The 26,262-nt window shown below is 36.9% G+C and overlaps 1 protein-coding gene across 1 annotated transcript in view; it reads right to left on the bottom strand.

Annotated features, from left to right (window-relative positions):
* The window catches only part of LOC136884538 (uncharacterized), a 399,078-nt gene that overhangs the window by 235,658 nt on the left and 137,158 nt on the right, over positions 1 to 26,262 (bottom strand). The window contains exon 5 of the mRNA XM_067156823.2: positions 22,721 to 25,519. Within this exon, the coding sequence (XP_067012924.2) occupies positions 22,721 to 25,519 (2,799 nt within the window). The remainder of the gene's footprint in view (positions 1 to 22,720; positions 25,520 to 26,262) is intronic.

Genomic DNA, 26,262 nt, shown 5'->3' with positions numbered 1-26,262 from the left:
TCGTGGCTCGGCGTTGATATGGACTTGGCAACAAAAATACAAATTCATTAATATTTGTGTTATCATAGCCGGCACAGTAAAAATTTATAAGACATAAATGGTCGGAAATTTAATTCTATATGACTTTTGTTATGTAGTATTTATCGATACGACCACTAATAATATAAATATTTGAGAATTAAATTTTAGGCCTTCCCCAAAAGTACCATTTCACTCAGCGTGAATAAAATGATGTAGGGTAGGTTCCTCCAAGAGTATGCACTTAACGTTAGGACTGCCACAACATGAGAAAGAAATCATAAAGTAACAAATAGTTTGCACAAAGGTATTTACTGATATCCTGGGCACTACATACATATCAGCAAAACACAACTCAAATGGTAAAATAGTAGAAAAAATATAAAATGTAAAATATGAGAAATGCACGCTCTTGGGGGCATATGCCTGTAAGAGTGTGCAGTGGGTCCTCTATGAGTGCGCACCTAACAGGAGTCACATTTGAACACGCCAGCGCCCTCATAGCTAGAACAGGCATCATGCCACCACTGTTTACAGTCTTTACATTGAATCCAATCTTCAACTAAAGGTTCTTCATACTTTTCATCACATCCTGGGCAGAAGATACTGTCCTCAACTGGTGTGCATTTTGTGGAAGCTGTAGCATCAAAAAGCTTTTTCTTTTTTGTAGACTTGCTGGATTTCCGTCCTTTCTCACTCGCGCTTGACGTGGAAGCCATTAACGCATTTTTAAATGGAGATTCCGTCATAACTTCGGACTTTTTACCTTTCCTCTTTCGCTTCTCTTCGTGAGTTGCTTTTGGAAGAGGGAGGAGAGTTGAAGGTGACACTATTTCCTTATCTTCTGCATTAGGCATATCAGCAATGACACTGCTTTCTTCAGGTTCTTCTGAGGGTGGAGGGCGGCTCGTAAAGGCCGAAGGTTCGAAATCTTCATCAGAGAAAACATCCGGGTTGTATGGATAAATCCCCGTAGCCTTGGAAGAATTATTTGCTTTTTCAAGCATTGCCACTCTTTCATAGGCAGAACGGAAAAGAGGAAAGATCCTTCAGAGTGATTGCTCTTCCAGGGTGATTGAACATCCATTTGTCACATTCAGTTGAAAAGGCTGATTTTAAGGGTCCGAAAAATCCTTTGTCAAGGGGTTGCAGCATGTGACTAGCATGTAGAGGAAGTGTTAGTAATGTAATGAACTTGTCCCTACAGAACATAACTGCATCCAAACTACAGTGCGAGATATGGTTGTCCATAATAAGCCGAACAGGATCTTCTTCACTTGGTTTAACAAATTTTTCAAAGTGTTTCAACCAGTCGAGAAAGAGTTCTGTATTCATGTAGCCCAAGTCTGACATAAGTGGCAGGGTCCCTTCTGGGGCGTCTTGGTACAATTGAACATTCATTCTCTTTCGGGGGAAGATGATGGCAGGAGGAATGAAAATACCAGTGGGAGAAAAGCAACACACAACTGTCACCGTTTGACGCCTCTCAGCTGAAACAACCTTTGCAACATGCCGTTTCCCTTTTGACGAAATCACTTTTGGAATGCGGTTAGGGATAGTGGAAATGGCACTTTCATCCATGTTGAATGTCTTGTGGGGAGGGATATGTTTCTCTTCTACTACTGTCTTCAAATTAGTGAAAAATCTCCGGCATTGTACTTTATTGAACCCTATGGCTCTACCTAGACTGCACTTCTCGGGAGTGCGAGGTGGTTTCGCTTGCAAAACCCATAGACCCAGTTTTTTCCAGCCATTTTTCTTTTTTCATTGAAATTGTTGGCGATGTTGTTGTTCTTTGCGAATAGAAATGCAAGCTGCATTAGCTGCCTCCGTGTTATGCCATAAAACTTAGCATCCAAGTCCTTCACATGCTCTACTAACATTTGCTCCTGATTGGGGCTGAATATTGGCTTCATTCTTCCGAGAGATGTCGGAACAGTGCCCTGAAAATACAACGGATTGGTGAAATTCCTATGAAATATGGACATTTCAGAGATAAAATAAGCAGATACAAATGTTAATCAACTCTTTTTAACCTCAAGTGTGTACGTAAAGCTTTCAGTCTTTTCCGTAATGTTGATTCATTCACTCCAAGTGATTCAGCTATTTTTCTTTTACTCTCTCCTTTCTCTAGTCTTTCCCAGCAATCATTCAAAACAGCTTCGGTGAAAATAAGCTTTCGATTTGATTTTCTCTTATAATAAGACATTTTAACCCTGAAAAATAAAATGTTAAAGCATAAGACGAAGCTTAAACAAGTTGTCCCGTAAGAGCGCGCACTGACGTCCTACAAGAGCGCGCGCGCCCCCTTGCAGGACAATCCACTGCGCGCTCTTAAGGGCTCGGTAGTAGTTTTATGTTTTACTCGCTAGATAGCACGAGCATGCAGGACAGAAGGTTGAACTGTGTCAATAACAAAGGTAATGAACTCTTCTCTCTTATAACACAAAAGATAAACATATCGAAGTCTTCCAGGGGTGTGCAAGTACTAACATACAGGTTCAGAATATTATACGAAAATGAGTGAAAACAGATTCTTACCTGTAACAAGAACAGTAGAAATCAAAAGGCTTCAGCGATACAGTACATGGACAACGGCTACACACAGTCGACTGAATACCGCATCACCGATATCTTACACTGCTGCCAACTTCGGAATTTGAACTGTGCACTCTTCTGAGACGCGCGCTCTTAAAGGAACTTACCCTATAGCCTAGATTTTAATGGCTCGTTCTCCGACATTGCATACAAATTTTCAATGAGATAGGACCACTAATAACGTGAATATTTAAGAATACAATTTTTGCCCTTCCCCTAAACTATCATTTCTTTCGGTGTGAATAAAATTATTTATAGCCTAGATTATAGTGACTTATTCTTTGACTTTGCATATCAATTTTCATTAAGATATCACCACTAATAACATACATATTTGAGAATTAAATTTTAGGCCTTCCCCTAAATCAGCGTGAGTAAAATTATTTACAGCCTAGATTGTAGCGACTTATTCCACGACTTTGCATACCGATTTTTATTAAATTCTCTTCAGCCGTTTTCTAGTGATGCGTATACATACATACAGACAGACAGACAGACAGACATTATGGAAAAGTAAAAATTGCATTTCCTTGTTACTGTGGACATGACCGATACAGAGATACCATTCTTTTCAAATTCTGAGCAATGTACAGACAAAACTCTTATTTTATATATATAGACATGTGACATCCAGATTCATATACAAGTTGCAATGAAGGATGCCACTCGAAATAAACTTTCAAATTATAAGGTCATGTTCACTACATGTAGTACATATTGAAGAGATGTGAAGTACAGAACAAAAAAAGGCCAGCTGGACCCCAAACATCAAACCTTGCTGGCTCTGCTTTGGAATCAACCGTATATAGCTAAACAAGCAAAATATAGAGAAGTAGTTGAAAATTATAACTGTGGTATTTGTGGGAGAAACAAGGGGACTACAGTAAGGAGTCCAAAAACCTTACTTAGGACTAGCCGCACTTACTCATTACACTAGCCTGCAAAAAATAACTTTTTTGCACGGTAAAAACGAAAATAGGTGGGTTTTATGAATTTCTTAATGCAGAATTCAAGAAAAAAATAGTTTTTGTGTATCACGTCTGGTTTAGTGGCAATTTCACAAAATGTTATTTTGTTCTTACGTAAAATTGCTGATACTTAGTATTGATTAAATTTGATATATTAATGTAAATTTCAGCTTGCAAAATGTAATCATATTTTGCATGCATTAAATTACACATAAATGCTGCTTTGTAAGCAAGTAGATGGTTTGTATTATATTTTTAATGTATATTGAAATTCGTGAAACTGAAGCATAAAGCGCATATTTAGTTTCGGCTACAGTTGCTTTTCAATTAATATAACCGTACCTTGAATAAAAATTACATGGTTAAATATTCATAGTTTTGTTACTTACATTATGCGCAAGTTAGATTCACACCTCCGTCTTTTCCTGTTTTCCGTGGAATTTCCGGGTTTTTTAAGTTCTTGGATGATCTCGAAAAGGGTCGTTTCGTGCAATCGACCAACAGTAATCGACCATCATATTCACATCACAACGTCCCTGATAGCGTCGTTTTGCATCTTTGAGATCCTGGTGAAACCTTTCACCTTGTTCTTCACTGACAGCTCCTAAATTCGGAGATGCGAAGCTAAGATATGAAGCATAAGGCTCATATTACAACCGAGTTCCTTAAACTTTACAAACATTTTCCTTACAATTTCTTTGTATTGAGGGTCCTTAATGTTGCCAAGGAATTTAGTCACTACATCTCTGAATGCGTTTCATGCCTCTCTCAATTTTGGTCATTGTGCCTGTGAAATTTTTATCCTTCATCAATTTACGAATCTGTGGTCCATCAAATACGCCTTCTTTGATATTTGCATCTGATAATGAGGAAAATTTAGTGGATAAATATTGGAAGCATAGGCTACTTTTATCTAATGCCCCTTGACATACTATTTCATCAATTCCAATTTGATGTGCAAGAGTGGAAGTAGAATTTTTTCATGGTCAATAAGACTTACATTCAAGACATTTTTGGATCCTGGTTGTAGTTGTTTCCTTTCTGGCCAATTCACTGTATCCCAGTGTTTATTCCATGCCCTGCTATCCCATTCGCATAGGAAACAGGGACATTTTGTATAGCCTTTTTGTTGTCCCAGCAACAATCCAATGATCGTCAAATCACTGCAAATTTGCCACCCATGCCCGTGATATTTAATTTTTTCAAGCACCAACTTTAAGATCTCATATGTTTCAGACATTTTTGTGGAGTGTGCAAGTGGTACGGATGCTAGAACAATTGTATTATGAAGCAAAGAGTCAATAAAAACACGCCACTTACTAGGTTCATACTCTTTCTCTCCCAGTTGACGTAGATTTGAAACATCCATACAAAATACAAGTTCATCTTCGTGAGTATAATACTTTCGGACTGTTATCTTTGAAAGGAAACTGCTTTATCAGTCCATCATAAACATTGCATAAGCGCTGGGGCTTTTAACACGTCTGTTTATTCAAGTGGTCTAAGATGAAAGACAAACGCTCAACTGTCTTATCTTCAAGCCTACATACCTCGCAATCTATTGCATATCTGGCGGGGTTTGTTATGAATTTACCAGGAAACCCCCAACTACAAAATGAAAATTTAGACAGCAATAAACCTATAATAAAATGCAAACAGTAACAAATCAAATCACATAATTGTATTCTAAAAAAAAGTTTTGCGAGAACACCTCTCAACATTACATCTTACGAATACATGCAGATACTAAAACACCAAATTGTGTCAAAACTAGACGTGATAGGAAAAAGAATAGCATTATTTTTGGAATCAGGGCAGCGATTTCCATAAGAATTACATATTTTCTATTTTACCGCAAAATCATGTTGGCTAGTGTTATTAGAGCCTGGATTTCCATGCTCTATCAAATCTCAAAATATGCATGCATTCATGCACTATCATATGGCAAAACATGCACAACAAACTGGAAGATATGCACTATCAAAATTCAGTTCCTTCTGAAACATTGTACAACAACAAATTTCTCCAAATTGTCTTGATGTAAGCTCATCTGTTTATCAGTCAGCAACATAGTGTCCACAGAAATGTTCTCTCAAGTTTCCCTGACCTATTAAGAAAAATTTCCCTGACTCACAAAAACTGAGTGACAAGTTAATTTGCCGAACAGCATGTTTTACAAGGAACAAAAAAGGAAATTCCAGTCTCCACCATTCCCATAGCTGGCCTAATTCTCTCTCCACTTCCTTTTTTTCTCTTTTTATGGAAAAACAATTACAGTGATGGCACATATTTTCAGAGCTTGAACAACACAGCATCTAATTTCCAACCATCTTATTGCAGTGTACTTGTAAGGAAATGCAGTGCTTGTTGTTAAGTATGTCTATTTAGCACAGTGAGCAGGGCTATCTTTAAAATGATTGCACAGAGACCTGAAAAAATTAAAAATTTCCCAGTCAATTTTGGAGATCCCAGTTTTCATGGCTCCATATACTGTATGCAAACTGCATATGCCTATATCAAGAAGAGATTTGCCCTCGGGGTTGCCTTGATGTAAGCTCACCTGTTTATCTGTCAGCACCATAGTGTCCACAGAAATGATCTCTCACGTTTCCCTGACCTACTAAAAAATTTCCCTGACTCAAGAAAACTGAGTGACAAGTTAATTTGCCAAACAGCATGTTTTACAAGGGAAAAAAAGGAAATTCAGGTCTCCACAATTCCCATACCTAGCCAAATTCTCTCTCCACTTCCTTTTTTTTTTAATTACTTATGGAAAAACAATTACACTAATTGCACAAACCCTGGGATTTGAGACTTGCAAAAGGTAAGGAGAATCCATTTACAGTATAAACCCATCTGTTGTCCTGCCTAAAAACACACTATTCCAAAATCTTGTTGCAACTTTTTGAATATTTATACCCAAAAATCTTATACACAAATCCATTTGTTCTCTTTGGACAAATTTGTTGAACGATTCATCAAAACAAACAATGTAGTCAGAGCACTGTTTTAAGTCATTTTGCGAACTTTCTTTCAAATACGGGGTTCATCCATCCATTATTTATAACATAGGAGGTCTTAGTCTTGCCCATAACAAAGTTCTGAATGATAAATTTTACTGTCTGAAAACATTGTTTTGAATGCTTCAGAGGTTGCATCGCAAGAGTTGAGACATCTTTCTAGTGACAACCTGAAGAGCCTCTATGGCTTCAGCCAAATGTAACATCATCTTCATTCACACTGAAAGTCTTTGAACTTGTTTGACTTCTTCCTGGCACCGCTAGTACCTTTGTATCTGCGGATGTTGTGTGAACTCTTGGCTGCGTATCTTCAAGTGGAGATGAAATAGAGGTATTCTTTGCAAAGAAAGAAATTGTTGGCTGGGAAGACTTAGCTTTCATGCATTTTGTATGAGTACGTCATTTAGCATGAGAGGTGACTGCTGGTTTGCCCATATTACTAAGTTTGAATAATTTAAAATATGCTGAAGTTGTATAATTTACCAATATGTCCAACCAACCACTCAGTTTGGGAGAAACACTTCATTGTCTAGCCAAAAGTTTATTAAACGTACACTGCTTCGTAGTCATTGTCGTGCGTTTAGAGAAAGCATCCTAGAACTGAAATAAAAAATACCACCTAAAAATGGTTGAAAGAAATTACACAAGGGCACAACAAAAATTGAGGATATGTGGGAAGAGAGGCTTATAAGCCTATATGCCCTTTTTTTCGCAATCACTCTAATCGATTCGCCATATTGTTATAGTGCTTCCTGAAAATTTCATTAAGATTGGGTAATTTTTGTGGATTGAGGGATATTTTTCTGAAGGCATGCCCAGTTGGCAGTAACTCCTGGTGAGCCAATAACAAATAACATTGGTTTAGTTAAGGTTATGTGATTATTCTAGTTGGTTGCTTTGACTTGTGGAGAGTGTTAAAGTGAGTTCTTGTATGAGAAATGGAAGTGAGTGGTGATGAAAAAAGTATTTTTAAGAAAAGACATAAGTTATATAGCAATAATACTAACATAAAACGTGAAACTGCTAAAATAAGAAGGGCTAAAGGACAAAGTTAAGCCAGTAGTTCTGGCAAGACAGAATAAAGCAGTTTTTAAATGCTACTGAGTGCCATAAAAAGCAACGTTTCAAACTTCTCTCGTATAAAACACAGGAAGAGCTCTTTAGAAACTTCTACAATGGTCAGGATAAAGGTATGCAAGATTCTTTATCACAGAGCATCTAATATATAATAGAGTTTGAGGGATGTTCCATCTTTCAACAAATTGTAAAATACATTGAATTTATTGGGCGAAGACCAGTTTCGACTCACTTGGAGTCATCATCAGTTCTTGTTGAATATCAAATCAAGGGGAATCTGTTAACAATCATAATTACGGTTGCCTACATACAACTCGATTGGTTGACATAAGACATCATTATATATATATATATATATATATATATATATATACATAATGGCGATTGCCTAAAAACACATCAATGGGTTGCAAAACATACACCTTGAATTGTAATATACACATAGTATGCGATACTTGGAACGTAAAATGTTCTTAGTTCTGATTTAAACTGTTGTGTGTTCATGGAACACGGAACACTGGAGACATACGCGCTGGTTGAAAATATATACAAATCTACATGAAACACATATAATGATATGGAACACATGGTACTTCAAGAATTTTCTTGGACTTGATGGTCTAGTTTCTATCTAATTAAACTGGATGAAATATATACACATTGAAATGAAATGCACACAAAGACATAACTACTTGGCACAGCAACTGCAAAATCTGCTAGACTTGATCAGAAGAAAGGAAGACAAAACATTTGGTCTTATAAGCTGAGCTATGAAGGTTTTGAAATTAAAACCTGTCAAATGATAATTTGTTAACTATTTCAAATATCAGAGAAAAGAATACGAGTTATTCAAACAAAAGTCGCTAACAATGAAGACCTGAGATCGTAGAGGCAACCACTGCAATAGACCCCACAAATTAACATAATCCAGACCTGTCCCGATAAAACTCGTGTTTGCCTGAACGAGCGCTGCGGACTGGTCCCAAGTTATCTCGTGTTAGCAGCAGACTGGAGTTTAGGTGCTATCTTTTGAGATATACCAGAACTATTTGGAGATCAAGGGTGACAGAACTCTGTTATGTACGGTTCTACAAAATCGATAGTCACATTTCTTTTTCATTATTCTTCATATCATGGCTTTTTTTTTGCATTTCCTGGCAACATGTTTACAAAGTTTAAATAGCCAAGCAGTCTGCAAGATGGCAGTGCCAGGAATCGCACGTATTTAGACAGGGATGAAATTACTCACGAATTATGTGCTGATACAGAATCCGAATGTCCAAGTGATACTGAATATTTAGAGTTTGATTATGAAATATCTTCTAACGGAAATATAAGAACCTAAATAACCTGCACTGAAGAAGATATTTCATAACCAAACTTTCAACTCTGATTATCTCAAACTCAGTTTTTCGTTATATGCCTCTCTAATGGAAAATTCTAAATTCCCATGGAGGGAATTAGATATTTTTCACCAATAGTACATGTCAAAAATGTCAAAAACGCCTGAAAATCCTTACATCTGATATGTTTTTGACATTTTTGACATGCTCTATTGGTGAAAAATATCTAATTCCCTCCATGGGAATTTAGAATTTTCCATTCGGAATTGCCAGGCGGGCAATAATTCCATTGTGGAGATTTATCTCCCGTATGCAGTTATCGGACTGTGCCTCTTAAATAGGCTTCTGATAAGTTCACCTGCATACACCCCAGCGTCAGTGGGTAGGGTCTGACACATCCCACTCTGATGATTCTAGTGTCAGACCTAAGACGAAACGCTGGTTAATAGAGCAAACGCCTGAAAAGCCTTATCTGATTGTTTTTGACATACACCTCTCTTCCAGCAATGTCCTCAATTGTAGAATTGTTGAGTACTTCTTGTGAAAAATACCTGAAAAAGAAATGCTACAACAGCCTGGGTTACAGCAGACCAGTTCTCAAATCCACCATTGGGGAAGATTTCCCTGACTTTCCAGATTTATTGTCTATTTCCCTGACTTTCCAGAATGTGGACACTATGAGCACATTCTTAATAAGCATTCTGTGTCACAAGAAGTGACAGTTGCATACTTAAATGAAGGTATTTGGGACAAAGTGAGGTCAAATTGTTTGTCTTTGCATTTTCACCACTATACTCTTTTATAAGCTTGACGAATTCAAAATCAGAATTTGAACAGATCACTTTGTTCAGCTTATCTCTAGCTGCTGGAGCTACTTTTCCGTGTGATGATTGCAAACACATTTGAATGTCCTCAATAACTGGTACTTTCCCGTGTGATGATTGCAGACACATTTGAATGTCCTCAATAACTGGTAACAATTGCCTACTGAGATAACAAAGACGTGTGACGAGTGAGAGTTCCGGCAAGAAATTTCAGGGTAATATTGAAAGAGGGTTCAGTGCAAAACCAAGGTTCGTAAGCTGCTACCTCAGTAACTTGGTGTCACAGAAGTAAGATACAAGTTTTGATTTGTTAGTCTAACGAATATTTAAAGATAGAAATTTCATAATGTTCCGTATTGAACTGTATCACAATTAAAGTGAAAACAAGAAATAAAGTGGTTCAACCTATTCAATACAAGGAAAATAAGATAAAAGCGGTACCGGTTTCAACCTCTATTCTGGGTCATCAGCCGATTAAATAAAAATATAAAACAATGCATAGGAAAACAATAAGTAAAGGACACGTCATTCACTAAAAGCAGTTCAAGAAGCACTGTAAAACTATAGGGATTAACACTGTGTGATGTAAGATCCTAAAATCCAGAAAAAGTCGAAGATCAGTCATTTAAATGAAGCAAGGTGCAAGTTCTTGAAGAGCAGCATAACATACGTAATGTCCGGCACTGTACTTCAAAATGTTTATGAGAATTGGTGAATAGTTCAGTGAACAAGCCTGCAAATACTGCTAGGCGTGAAGTTATAATTCAATCTAATAAATTTGAAGTCCTAAAATGATACAGAAGTCGAAAATAAGTCACTTAAATAAAGTAAGATGCAAGTTCTTGAAGAGCAGCACAACATATGTAATGTTGGTCATTGTGCTTCTAAATGCTGATGAAACTTGGTATAGTTCAATGATTAATCCTGCAAATGCTTCTAGGCACTTAAATATATAATACAACTTTATATAATTGAAGTATATATATTAATGTTTATAGTCAATCAATCAATCAATCAATCAATCAATCAATCAATCAATCAATCAATCAATCAATCAATCAATCAATCAATCAATCAATCCATCAATCAATCCATCAATCAATCCATCAATCAATCAGTCAATCAATCAATCACTACTGATCTGCATTTAGGGCAGTTGCCCAGGTTGCAGTTTCCCTATCTGTTGTTTTCCTAGCCTTTTCTTAAATGATCGCAAAGAAATTGGAAATTTATTGAACATCTCCCTTGGTAAGTTATTCCAATCCCTAATTCCCCTTCCTATAAACGAATATTTGCCCCAATTTGTCCTCTTCAATTCCAACTTTATCTTCATATTGTGATCTTTCCTACTTTTAAAGACACCACCCAAACTTATTCGTCGACTGATATCCTCCCACGCCATCTCCCCACTGACAGCTCGGAACATACCACTTAAACAGATCAGATGTAGGCTTTTCAGGCGTTTGCTCTATTAACCAGCGTTTCGTCTTAGGTCTGACACTAGACTAGTGTCGAATCCCCTCTATTTTTCTCTCTGATCAGCATCATATAGAGGACAGTCACGTAGTTGTAGTTCCTCTTAAAACAATAATCATCACCACCACCACCACCACCACCAATGCTTGTATAGAAAATAGTCTTAACACTCCAGTAACATGCTAAGGATGGTAGTTGGACAAGACCTATCCACAAACGTAAATCGAGGAATTTCCTCATTTTATCCAATGTTGTGCCCACCCATTTATTAAGCCGGTTTGATCTACTTAATGCTTAGTCAATAAAACTTGATAATTATGGTTCATTTCCTCCGCCATTAAATTTATTACTTCATTCATAACATACATATTTAATAAGGTGAGGCTTCGGAATCATCAGCCATCCCTCTGTTAAGTGCCTCCGCTCCTTGAAAAGGAATGTCACACTGAGCGCCAATTAAAGGGTCCCCATTTGTTGTTATTGTTGTTGTTATTATTATTATTATTATTATTATTATTATTATTATTATTATTATTATTATTCATGGCTGTTCCTTGTATCAAAACCCCATACTCATTTTCACTTTGAGACTCACTTTCAGCACTTACTGAACTGTCACTACTTCCTACATTCTCATCGTCTGTACTTTGTTCAAAATTACTGTAACCCCATTCTTAGTCGATATGATAATTGTCCAACTTGTTCGATAAATCTCCAGATTATCTGCACTAAGTATTTTACTGCTCGATTTACTCATAAATACTTCAAGATAGTAACGGACAAACTAACCCACACAAAAGAAAGCTAACAGCACTGCACACTTACCAAGATAGGCAATGACTGTCAGGTTACAAAGCACTCGTGTTGTACCCATATGGGGTCATGTGTACACAGAAATTGACGAATGAAAGGTGGATTATGCACTTACTTAAATAGACGGCCAATGGATGGCTGAAGAGGCTATTACAATTTTGAACCACACATTTACTGCGCACCCAAATGGGTTCGCAAAGTTCTCAATTTTCAACAAACAGATGATCCCATATGGGGACATGAAGTTCAAAAAATTAAGTGCTCTCACGTACCCACCAGTGGAGCCACTTGGCACTCAACGTGATAAATCAGTTAATGAATGAATTTGGAAAATACTTGTTTACACTAGGTGGGCATCATTTATTTTGTAAATTGTGCAGTAAATTTCTCGAAAAAACAAGTACTGTAACAGCAAGTAGAACACAAATATATTTTTTGTAAAACAATTATTACAGTCACCAGACTTCTGTCTGGTCAAATATTTTAAAGTCTTTTTAAATTTATTTAATAGCATCTTTCTATAAATAAGAGGGCATTTTGCAGTGATTATTTTGGTCATCAACATCTGCCCCCTTGACATCACATACAGTAGCAAACACTTATTGGAAACTGCAGGCATTTAAACTCAAAAAGGGGTGATTAGTGTGTATTAGAGGATTTTGTGGGATAAACTTGCCACACCCTGTTAGTAATATAGTCTCGCTAACAAATTTGCAGAGGGCTTTAAGGGACTCCACAGGGTAGTACACTGCCTTCTTGATCTACTACTATGTCTACAGAGGTGTATACGACTTTATGCACATCAAACCTGCTGAGAATGGTATTGTTAAAAGCCTCGGCTAGATCGTTCCTGGAAGCGAGGATTGCATGTTCACATAACCAAGAGTTTGTTTTGGACAGCAAATGTTTGAATGTCAGGATAGACAGTTCCTGTCACAATCTTAATACACAGGAAAAAATAATACCACAGACAATTGAGCATAGGCCATTTCGAGGTGTGATCTCCAAATCAGCATCTTCCTATGTCCATACCCGATCATTTAAGCACCGACTTAGATAGGCTCTCAAGTTGCCAGTAAGACTCAAAATTGTACTGAGGTTGCACCACATGATCGAACGCTTCAGGTAGGCATCCATCTGGTCAGCGTAAGTTCTCCTTGGAATGACAGGGAGAATCTGATAGAAGTGTCTGATCTGCGATACCTACCATGATTCGATGAATGATCCAAAGATCTCTTAGTGTTTGATTGAAGGCTTTTACAGCCCTTTTATGTGCCATTCTACACTCAATCCAGATCTGCACAGCACAGTCTTGAAAAACTTCAGAAATATTGCTATTTTCCAAAAGATTCCACAATGGTGCATTAGTTCTATGCAAGACGAAGGGTATCTTAAATGTGAAGCATGCTGTTCTACTCCCTTGGAACAGAGCTTCACTATGCCTGAAGAAGTAATGACAAACGTGATTTTGTCGTCTCCACAAACCTTTTCTTTTCACAAGTTGTTTTACGTCGCACCCACACAGATAGGTCTTATGGTGACGATAGGATAGAAAAGTCCTAGGAGTGGGAAGGAAGTGGCCGTGGCCTTAATTAGAGTACAGCCTAGTGTGAAAATGGGAAACCACGGAAAACCATCTTCAGGGCTGCCGACAGTGGGGTTCGAATCCACTATCTCCCGAATACTGGATACTGGTTGCACTTAAGCGACTGCAGCTATCGAGCTCAGTTTCCCTCCATCAACTTTCTGAAGTAATAAATGAACTTAGAATGTTTTCACAGTAAAAGCAGGGGCATCCAAAAAGGGAACATTTTCTTGTAGATTATCTGAAATTTCCAAAATATTAAAAAGGAAATTATCTGCGCTTCAATTAGTCTCACCATTTTTAGAAGTTCAACCCTATTATAATATGTCTTCCCTAACGTAATCAGTATGTGAAATTTTGTAACTGGAAAGCAAGGGAGATGCTAAATCATATTGCTGACACTCACTTCTAAAGAAAGAAAGAAAGAAAGAAAGAAAGAAAGAAAGAAAGAAAGAAAGAAAGAAAGAAAAAAGGCACTTTTGGACTTCTTCACTGTTCACCAAATCAAAGTCTCTGTGAATCTCTGTATCTTCAGAGAGATTGTCCTATACTTTTCCCGTGAAGCCATCATAAGGTCAGTAGATTACAAACACCAGCATAATGGGGAAATGCTGTCTGATCTTTGGTGGACTCTCAGAAACAATACATTCCATAATTTTATCATCCCAGCAACTAGGCATGCTAGCCAAAAAATGAGTCACCCCTCCCCGAGAAAGAATGCAATGGTTGATTTGGAGCAATGTAGATTATGTTGCACTGGTACCAGACAGTCGTATGGCCCTTCACTGCTGACATATAACCATGCCAATGCAGGGGGAAAAAAAAGAAGAGAGAGTGGGAATGTGTGTGCGTGCGCGCATGTTGTTGGATTAAGGTGGATAAGTAGAAAGGGGGAGAGGAGGAGTGAAGTAGAAGGGATTGTGTTCTGGTAAGTAATATGATCACCAGAAATTATTGTTTGCGTTTTAAATATGTTAAATTGTTCTTTAAAAATTCGGATATTCCATTTAAAGGAATAATTATTTTATTCTTCTTAATCTTTTCTTCTTCTTCTTCCTAGTCTTCTGCGTGAATGGGTCACTCAGGACCACAAGGAATCAACATTTGTTGAGCTTTCCTCGTTGCTCAATAGTTCTTTATTTTTATCAACTGTTGTAATTTCTGCTCCTCCGACCAAGTATGTCGTATTGGTTTCTTCTAGTCTTCCTCAAATTCCCATGTGTGAACAATTTTCCCAATTACATTTCCATCTTGCAGATTTGGTGATCCTAATTCAGTGAGGTCTTTCTCTACTTGCTTATACTATTTTGTTCTTGTGCGCTTGATTTGCAAAAACTTGTATATTTGTACATTTTGATATGCAAGTCTTGTTATTCGTTCTTTCCAAATGGCTTATAAATTTAATTCAACGCAGTCTCATTGTAACAGAAAGTGGAGATATTTTACAATATATTTCAGGGTTGGGTTTGGGGTAATGTATTCCATTTTTAATTCCTGGCTCTTAGATTTTTCTCATGATATTCCTTCTTTAATCTCTAATTGTTCCTTTATATTTTTATGATGTAAATTGAGTGTTTCTGAAGCACAGAGCTTCAGGTTTGATCACTGTTAAGTAATGACGAATTTTACTGTTCCAGGACAAGCATTTTTTATTATAAACATTCTTTGTGTGTTAAAAAGCAATTTTCATTTCCTGAATTCTAATTACAGTATTTTATTATTCAAAGTAAATACCGAACAAACATGGTAATCATAAATAGTAAGTGGTATGTTCTAAACTGTCTGCAGAGAGATAGCATGGTATGACATCAGTAGACGAAGAAGCTCCAATAGAGAGGAAAGAACATAAAATGAAGATAAAGTTTGAATTCAAGAGGACAAATTAGGGCATATATTAATTTATAAGAAGAGGAATTAGGGATTAAAATAATTAAAATAAATTTTCAACTTCTTTGAAATCCTTAAGAAAAGACAGGTAAACAATTGATAGGGAATCTGCCACCTGGACGACAGCTCTAAATGCAGATCAATGATGACTGATTGATGTGATAATTTTGGTAGAAAATTCACCAGGCGTTGGAGCATGATGCCAGTATGTGTGGTAACCAGTATCACCTGCAAACATCTCATTCAACCATTTTTAGGGAACTTCTTTGAGCATTTTCTTTCCCTCATGCATGGCGAGTTCAAATTCAGATTATTGCAAAGACCATGACCATGTGAATTCTAACAATGCTGCAGAGTTCTGGGTTTCCTTGAGGATATGGCAGTTCTGCTTGGATGAAATCATCAATTTTGGTGGGCCTTATTTTGCCTTCTAACCAGAGGAGGATACGGGTGCCTGTGAAAGACCACCTTTATCCTATTCCGCTGAGTACATAAAGCATTAGCGAGGTCCATTATCTTGTTTTTGATGAGCATATCATTTTAAATTGAACATCCACCAGGTAATATATAACATATCCTTGGGCATATGATCAGGAAAAAGTTTGCTCTTAATTTTGAGCCAGTGTGAATTCATTATACCCATAATGAATAAGTCTGGGCACAAATACTTATGAACTTAGCAAAATGCATCTTGTGTCCCCTCCTGTAAAAATGGATCGTAAGATGACCAAGCGAACTACGTTCTAAGGACTCCCATCATCCCTCAGGGCATTCTATAGAGTGATACAATTTTCTGCCCTTGAAGTATGCCGTTGAGTTCTTATCAATACCAGTATTTCAGTTTCAAATTCTGAACATATCTACCTACAAATGGTTCATTTTTTCCTTCTTTCATCAAGTGGTTTAACGTTGCACAAACACAGAGAAGGTCTTCAGTAACAAAAAAGTAGGAAAAAAAGCAGAAAGGGCTAGAAATATTGATTTCTGAATTTGAGCACCATGTGCTGGCCTGATTCTTAAACTATGTGATGAAAGGAGGGTTCTAATCACACTGGTGGTAGCCCTGAAGATGTTTTTCCTCCATGGTTTCCCATTTTCACTCCAGGCAAATCCTTAATAAAATCCACGGCCACTTCCTCCCCACTCCTAGCCCTTTCCTGTACCATTAGACCTATCTGTGTCGGTGTGAAGTAAAGCAAATATTATCCTGGTTTGGTAATTTTGTTTTTCCTTCTCCGAGTCCTTCGACAACCAATCTTTGGTATTTTCTCGTGCTTAGGTTTGGGGACGTAGAGTTTTTTACGATGGTGTAGTATATCATGGTCTTGAGCTTTTTACTCCATATCATTATATTAGAACTCTACCTCTCCTTGTACAGGGGATTCTATATGCTTAAGTTGTTTCGCTTGCAGAAATCAATCAAATTGTCTCCTTTGGAGTTTGTTCCCAAAGCCATATGATGTTTTCACAACCTTGTCTCTCTTTACACACTACGGAATTCAGATCACCCATAGTTATAATATTCTCTTCCATTATTTGTTCTTCAAGTTCAATAAGGAATTGTTCTTTCAAATCTGCGGTACATCCTGCTTGAGAAGCATACACTTGGAATGAAGTATGATGCACATTTCCAGCTCGTAATCTCATCTGGATGATAATAATACATAGTTGATATATGTCTGTACATCTACATCTTTGTCGAAGAGGAGGCCAACTCCATTTTTGGATTCATTCATGTTCCCACTACAATATAACATATACCAATTTCTCACTGATTTCTTTCTACAGCCTTTCCATTTTGTGTAGGATGCTAAAAGGTTTGTTTTTTCCACCTATTCAATACATATAAATTTTATAAATTAGGAATTTATTATTGATTCCACTTGAGACATGTTTCGCCCTTCATTGAGGGCATCATCAGTCAAAATATCACCTCAAGGTAAAAAATCAGGTAACTGGTTAGTAGTTGATATGTACAAATTAATACATATTATTAATACAATTACAAAAATTAAGTATGGGAAAATAGTTGTACAAAAGTGATGGTTGAACATATAGGTTTATAGATGAAAAGTCAGCACCAATGCCTAAAATTAACATAGTAGAGTTCGGCAATGGTGCTCTGGAGAAACAGTTGACGCAATCATAGGAAAATAAAAAGTTTAAAAATATTTACATAATAACAATTAAGGGAGAAAAGGTGTAGTGTTCGGCGTCAATGTTTGTAACCAAAAATTAATGTCAAAGTTTGGTAACTATACAGTATTTACATTGTTCAATTGAACAGTTGAGATAAAGTTTTAAAAATATTTACATTATAACATTCAGCGTAAATGTTTGTAATAAAAACTAATGTCAATAGTTGGTAACTATATAGTAATTACATTATCTAATTGAATAGTTGAGAATTTACAATTATATACATAATTACACAAGAGCAGCTGGTGTGCAAGGATAAAAAAATGTTTGGTACCAAGTGCGTCCTGATGTTTTAGAGGTTGGAAGAAGGAATTAGTATTGACATTTCCAAAATATGTAGAGCAGTTTATTTTAGTTAAAATCACCGGGGGTAGGGAAATATTTCCTAGCCAAATGAGGTTTTATAGGCATCAAGCTGGAAGTTTTTCATTTGCAGCACCGAGATCGGTCAGTGTGGATGGAGATTCATGGGTATTCCGTGCGTTTGAACGGCAACAATGGTGACAGTTATTAGTGGGTAATTGCTAGTTATTAGTGGGTAATTGCTAATTAGGAAAATGTTGCGGGTTGAAAGTTTCGCTTATTCTTTTAGTTGACTTCTGTAGCATCGAATGTGATGTGAAGACATCGGTGTGAAATGCCGGTGAGACAAATTGATATTGTTCCGTGGAATAAAGTATGGCGGACTTCGGGATGAGGTTATTGTTCTTTACTGGTCTGGTGAGATAGAATAGAGTTGCTTGTGTTGTGAACTGCTGTGGAGAGATTAGAATGTATACGGCATCAGATCAGTTACATCAGATAACTTCCACTTCATACAATACAACTTTCAACAACACGCCGGAACCCAGCGCACATCGGCACAAATATGGCGTGCCACTACGGCTCCTCTTTGCAGTCAGAATGAGAAGATGCCTCACCCCAGCTTTAAAGCTCTGACTCTGCAGTTGCCGTATACATTCTAATCTCTCCACAGCAGTTCACAACACAAGCAACTCTATTCTATCTCACCAGACCAGTAAAGAACAATAACCTCATCCCGAAGTCCGCCATACTTTATTCCACGGAACAATATCAATTTGTCTCACCGGCATTTCACACCGATGTCTTCACATCACATTCGATGCTACAGAAGTCAACTAAAAGAATAAGCGAAACTTTCAACCCGCAACATTTTCCTAATTAGCAATTACCCACTAATAACTAGCAATTACCCACTAATAACTGTCACCATTGTTGCCGTTCAAACGCACGGAATACCCATGAATCTCCATCCACACTGACCGATCTCGGTGCTGCAAATGAAAAACTTCCAGCTTGATGCCTATAAAACCTCATTTGGCTAGGAAATATTTCCCTACCCCCGGTGATTTTAACTAAAATAAACTGCTCTACATATTTTGGAAATGTCAATACTAATTCCTTCTTCCAACCTCTAAAACATCAGGACGCACTTGGTACCAAACATTTTTTTATCCTTGCACACCAGCTGCTCTTGTGTAATTATGTATATAATTGTAAATTCTCAACTATTCAATTAGATAATGTAATTACTATATAGTTACCAACTATTGACATTAGTTTTTATTACAAACATTTACGCTGAATGTTATAATGTAAATATTTTTAAAACTTTATCTCAACTGTTCAATTGAACAATGTAAATACTGTATAGTTACCAAACTTTGACATTAATTTTTGGTTACAAACATTGACGCCGAACACTACACCTTTTCTCCCTTAATTGTTATTATGTAAATATTTTTAAACTTTTTATTTTCCTATGATTGCGTCAACTGTTTCTCCAGAGCACCATTGCCGAACTCTACTATGTTAATTTTAGGCATTGGTGCTGACTTTTCATCTATAAACCTATATGTTCAACCATCACTTTTGTACAACTATTTTCCCATACTTAATTTTTGTAATTGTATTAATAATATGTATTAATTTGTACATGTCAACTACTAACCAGTTACCTGATTTTTTACCTTGAGGTGATATTTTGACTGATGATGCCCTCAATGAAGGGCGAAACATGTCTCAAGTGGAATCAATAATAAATTCCTAATTTATAAAATTTATATGTATTGAATAGGTGGAAAAAACAAACCTTTTAGCATCCTACATTCAGTATCTTCAATACGGATAGAAATGATTTTTATCATTTCCATTTTGTCTCGCTCAACCCTATATCACAAGCTTGTACCTGTCCATCTAAGAATTCTTCACATCTGTTAGAGAGTGAGGATGCTGAGGGTTCTAATTTTGAGGTCTTTCTTGGGTAATGTCTGTCTCTTCCTCCACCTCCAAAATGCTTTGGGTTGTTGGCCATCATAGTTTTGTGAGCAGTGTGAATTGTTGTCACATCTGTGTGAAAGTTGATGTCACCTTCAGTAATTTTAACACTTTTACATCCAAGGTTTGTTTTAGTTTTAAAAGTGTCATTCATTTACCTCTGTGTAGTTGGCTTGGCTAAGACTAGCACTGCAGAGGGTTTTCTGTCAGGGTAATCTCCCTTAGCCTTTGGCAGTCCCCTGCCACACTTACAAGGCAGCAGGACTTTGATGTATCTGTGTGTCATTTTCTACACAAAGGCTTCATAGGCCTCCTAGGCTATAATTCCTCTGCCCTTAACCACTGGCTCTTCCTTAGTTTGTCAGGTTTAGTACTAGCTGCCTGACCCTCTGCCAGACAGATGCATTTATGATGACTTCATTTATGTAAAGGGGTTTCATCGGCATGATCTCAAGTTTCCTCAAAGGATATCTGTAATCCTATTTTTGCTGGGCTGAGCGGCTTAGAGGGTTGAGGCGCTGGTCTTCTGACCCCCAACTTGGCAGGTTCGATCTTGGCTCCGTCCAGTAGTATTTGAAGGTGCTCAAATACGTCAGTTTCATGTTTGTAGATTCACTGGCACGTAAAAGAACTCCTGTGGGGCAAAACTCTGGCACCTCGGCATTTCCGAAAACCGAAATAGTAGTTAGTGTGACATAAAGCCAATAACATTATTATTATTAATCCTATTTTTAATGCAATTTTCTGGAGATCAGTGATCTGAGCAAGGACTTCTTCCATGTCAAGGGCTAAGAGAGCTAAATCATCTGCAAACCCTAAGCAGTGTGTCCTTATTGAGGACTTTGCTCCAATTTTGATTTAGGTGAGTTTTCTTTTTGCCAAATTTTCATGATGTAATCTAGAGCCATCTTGTGTGATGCCTGTTTTTACTGTAAAAGCATTTGGCATTTTTCCCCTGAACTTTACTTTTGAAATTGTGTTGATTAATTTATTAATTTTTGTTAATTTAGGATGAAGGCCATATGATCTGAGGATTTTTAAAAGAGTGGGTCTGTATACACTATCAAAAGCCTTTTTGAAATCTAAGAATGAAATAAACAGCTCGGCATTTCCGAAAACCGAAATAGTAGTTAGTGTGACATAAAGCCAATAACATTATTATTATTAATCCTATTTTTAATGCAATTTTCTGGAGATCAGTGATCTGAGCAAGGACATTATTATTAATAATATTCCATCATTAGTTTCAGGCTGAGAATTTGGTCTGGGCAACTTCTGTATGGGCAAAATCTTCCTTGGTATACTCCAAGTTGTGGTTCCAGAATATTTTTTATCCTACTGTAAATTATGCAGGAGAAAATGTTGTAAGTGCAGTCCAAAAGGGTTATTCCTCTGTAATTGTCTGGATTTATTTTCTCTCCCCCTCCCCCCCGCCTTTTCTTTCCCCCTGAATAATGGGTGGACGATGCCTGAGGTCCAATGTTCTGGGATTTTCTCTGTGATCCACATTTTGACTAGATACTGATGTAGATTTATGATTGCTGGTTTCCCTGCATTTTTGCAGATTTCTGCAACGACTAGGTCTTCACTACATGCCTTATAATTTTTTTACCTCCTTAATTGCAAATTCTACCTCACTAATAGTTGGAGGATCCATTAGATATTTTACAATAGTGGGTTGAAATATTAATGCAAAACCAGAGAATACTTATATAAAGTATGACACCTATATAATAAACTTGCTACGGGATATGTGAAGGTGATTTCCTGGTAGAGAAATTCCCTGATGAACCAATGCCTCACATAGATACAGTACAAAGACTTGCCCATACAAAGAAAATTTAAACGACATAATATCAAAGTGAAAAATGTTATGGTTTAGTACAAGCAGCATTCAATTAAATTGGAGGAATATCCTGAAGAAATCTTTCCATGTCCTTGCACAAGAAATGTGTCTCAAAATTCGTAAGCCGAATGAACAAAACAATTACATTTTGAAAACTGGTCACTTCGTAGCGAACAAAGCCAAGCAAGTTCTTGTAATTGGGTTCGCATAACATTGCTGATGACATTTTCTGATCCACTATAACAATTTTCTCAGGCAAAAAAAATAACCTGTTTCCTTTCAAATTGTTATGCACAAAATATTCCCTAATTGAAACAAAACAATTCACAGCAGGATGTCAAAATTGGCTTACGATGATGTTACTGAAGGAAGAATGCAGTAATACTACCCACACTCTTTGAAAACGCCATAAATTCAGAGGGGTGTCGCACACAAAGGTAAAAAATAATTACCTGTAGTTAGAGAACACCTCCTAATAATAAGACAACAAACATAAATCTTCATTATATGCTGTTATGCCTGCCAGCATTCAGTCTGCAAGCCTCTGGGTATTTACTAAATGCCAACAGATTCTTTTATCTGTAATTAGATCTGTGATCTAAACATTGCCATCTTGGTCTCCCTCTACTTCTCTTAGCCCCCATGATGGAGTCCTTTACTCTAATAGTAATACAAATTTTTTAAACTATCTACATATTCTAAAAATAAATAAATGATCATAGAAAGAAGAACAACTTAATTTATTATAGTAGAAATAATTATGCTTACCTTCCCCTCGCCATGATAATCTTCACAGGAAGTTGAAGAATCGGTACAAGGGGGCTGTGATGAAGCACCCATGCGCAGCCAGGGACTACTATGGAATTTTGCCAGATACCCATGAACTATTTTCCGGAAATCTTTAGCACTGATTGGTGTTCTTTCACTGTTGGATGTACTGGCCTCTACCACAGGTGCCACAACGCAAACAGACTGAGATACTCTGTTTTCTTTTATTTCATTTGGTGAAATCCAGTCAATACTAGATGTGCAATTACTAACAGAACTAACAGATTTGTCTTGAACTCTATCATCTGCACAAGTATTTCCAAAATATGCTAACACAGATCTCACTCCCTTTTCCCCACAATTTTTACGAGTCCTGGATTTTACCTTCCTACTATTTAAGCTTGATTTAACTTCAGAGAGGTCTGTAGAATATCGTAGTTTCTTGCCCTTACTACACGACTCCCTTTTGTACTCTGAGGAAAGACTCCGTGCTCTGAGTTTTTCGCTTCGATTTATAAAATCAGAAGCAGGTAAAGGACTAGTATTTCTGCATCCAGATGTAGAACATATCAGTTCACCATTACCACCGTCCACAACTTCATTTAAATTAACATTCACTTCTACATCACACTGAACGGAAACACAGGAATTAACACTTTCTGGCGAGTTTAAATATAAGTTACATAAATTAGTTTGTACTGGGAGCTCTGACCTACTATAAGTGTGACTATCACAGCCATTAATTTCCTTATTATTAGTATAAGGATCATCATTTCTACTTTTTAGTGGAGACCAAGACATTCCACTCTTATCACTGCCTATGGGAGGAGATAAATTAATATTCACATCCGAATCACTTTCTAATGATCCATGATTATTCTGTACTTCCAATTCAGATGTAGTATAATTTTCCTGAAAGGAGTTTAGATCTTCACCTTTCCTATAATTATTTTCTGTTTCCAATTCTGATGGAGTGTTACTTGCACTAAGATCACATTTTTTTAAAGAAATATTCTCTACATTCAATTTTGATTGAGTACTACTTGCAGAGAATGGGCTAAAACCATTAGTTTGTGAAGGAACAGTGCTGAATTCCAATTCTAGTTGAGCATTACTTCTACGGGATGGGCTAAGTTCATCAGTTCTTGAAGGAATATTCACTACTTTCAATTCTGATGGGGCATTACTTCCATGCAGTGAACAGAGATCATCAGTTTTTATAGGAGAGGTGCTATCTACATCCTCATCGCAATGCTCAGAATGAATACTAGCTACTGATAATACAGAGTTATCAGATGACAGTAGGACACTATTTGATGAATCATCATCAATCTCAACAAATGAAGTCACGTTAAGTAATTCATCTTCAACTTCATGAATCTCTATTGAAGGATGAACCGAACCTTTTGAAACATTTCCCTTGGGTAATGTTGAAGATTTTCTTTCTACCGAGGATGGTACTGTCTTCTCGAGGAAACTTCGTTGCGGTTCTGATTTTTTTAAACTAGTCTTGTGCACTACTTCATGTGGGGGAGGATTGTTATTTGTAGATAAATTTGCCCCTTCTACAATGAAAACATCATCATCATCATCTAGAGCAACTTGAGGAGAGGAAGCAGGCAGATGATGCAGTGAATGCCCAGTGGGATAACATAAATAAGGAGGAGCAAGAAAAGAGGGAGTAGAAGGACAGAGATGATTACGCGGAGCTGTGGGAGCAAAAGTGGCATTATCACTAGGATCAACGATAACAACGTCATCATCAGAAGATAATATTTCTATGAATTCATTATCACTGCTCAAATCAATTATATCACCAGAAGGTGCAGAAGACACATCTTTGCCATTCTGTCTCCTGAACCTTGTACTTGAAGAGGATGGGGGCTGAAAATATGATGTAATTTTGTTTGATTGCCGCATCTTAGAACATTTTTCAGAAACTCTCTCACGAGTCTGACTTTCTCTTTCAAGACATCTCCATCTGTTTGGAGGCAACTGTACATATGTAGGCTGGCTTTCAGAATGAACCAGTTTGTCTTCAAAATGGGGGGAATAGTCTGCTGTGAATAAGATCTCAGGAGAAGATAACAGTTCTTCAGAATGTACACATGGAGAATCATCATCAAGTTTAACAGATTCTTGAATGGAACATAATGGCTGAGAAGGAGGCAGACTCTCTTGATCTTTAATCACCGACTTCAACTCTTGTTTAGGTGCAGAGTTCACAACCTTTTTCGAAGAACAGTCCTCCAGTTGATCAGATCCAAGGGCAGAACTGCCATTATGAAGATCAATGTCCTGTTTCCCACCTGAATTCACCACACAAGACTCTTGGTCCACATTACCCTCTGAATGCACATCAACACATGATAGTAAAGAAGTATCTTTTAAACTCACATTGCTTTCAACAGTAAGACTAAGGTCTTCACACAAATTAATTTCAGATTTATTATTTATTCCTGCAGTACAGCACTTTTTGTTAGCATTCCTGGACAAACACCCACTACTGAATGAAAGTGATGATATATCCTCCAATATGATAATGTTCGATACAGTGAGATGAGTAGGAGGCCTCTCCTTAATCTCCGCATATCCATTCGATTTCCTATGAGGAGAAGCCATCCATTTCTTCAGGTATGATGTGGAAACACTACCATTACTCTTCTGGAGAGGGATAGGGGAATTTTCATCAGATTCCAATTTTCGTGACTTTTTCCTAATCTTGGGAATAGAAAGTCTTCGCTTTGATACATCATGCATTTTTGCATCATCTTCTTCAACCAAAGCTTTTGTCAAACACTGCAACAACAAAAAAATCAAAATGTAATTAATAATAAGAATTCAAAGAATACAATACTAACTGAAATAAGATTCATATCTTGATCAATCAAAAGCTGGAAAGAAGGACAATCAATGAATATTGAATTTTCACGACCGCATTGTAATCGAAACAGACTTTCAACCTATAGGTCGTGTTACGTACATTTAGTACGTGTAGAAGAGAGATGTTAAGTACAGAAAAAAATGGCCAACCGGACACCAGTGGGATCCGAAAGCACAACCTCCCGATTTCACGTCGGTCGTTCTACAAATTGAGCTATGGTGGCCCAGGTCATCCTTGTTCTGTTGGAAAGGATCTAAGCTACAGGTCTGGCACTACTCGCATCACACCGTAGAGTGCGTTCAAGTCACCCGTTGTGGGCCAAGTCAATGAATATTGAATTTTCACGACCGCATTGTAATCTCTTCTACACGTACTAAATGTACGTAACACGACCTAATAGGTTGAAAATTGGTTTTGATGACAATCAATACATTTTTCAATTTAAATCAAACAAAAACATCAAATGCAATTGCAGAAAAAAATTAATATCACATGAAACTGAAAAGACTAATACCTCAATCCTTATATATACAGTTTTTATTATTATTATTATTATTATTATTATTATTATTATTATTATTATTATATCTGTAAGATTACTATTATTGTATTATTATTATTATTATTATTATTATTATTATTATTATTATTATTATTA

The sequence above is a fragment of the Anabrus simplex genome, chromosome 1 (assembly GCF_040414725.1).
Source record: "Anabrus simplex isolate iqAnaSimp1 chromosome 1, ASM4041472v1, whole genome shotgun sequence".
In the NCBI taxonomy this organism is placed as follows: domain Eukaryota; kingdom Metazoa; phylum Arthropoda; class Insecta; order Orthoptera; family Tettigoniidae; genus Anabrus; species Anabrus simplex.
The sequence above is the reverse complement of the archived record's forward strand: the minus strand, read 5'-3'. Positions and strand labels throughout refer to the sequence as shown.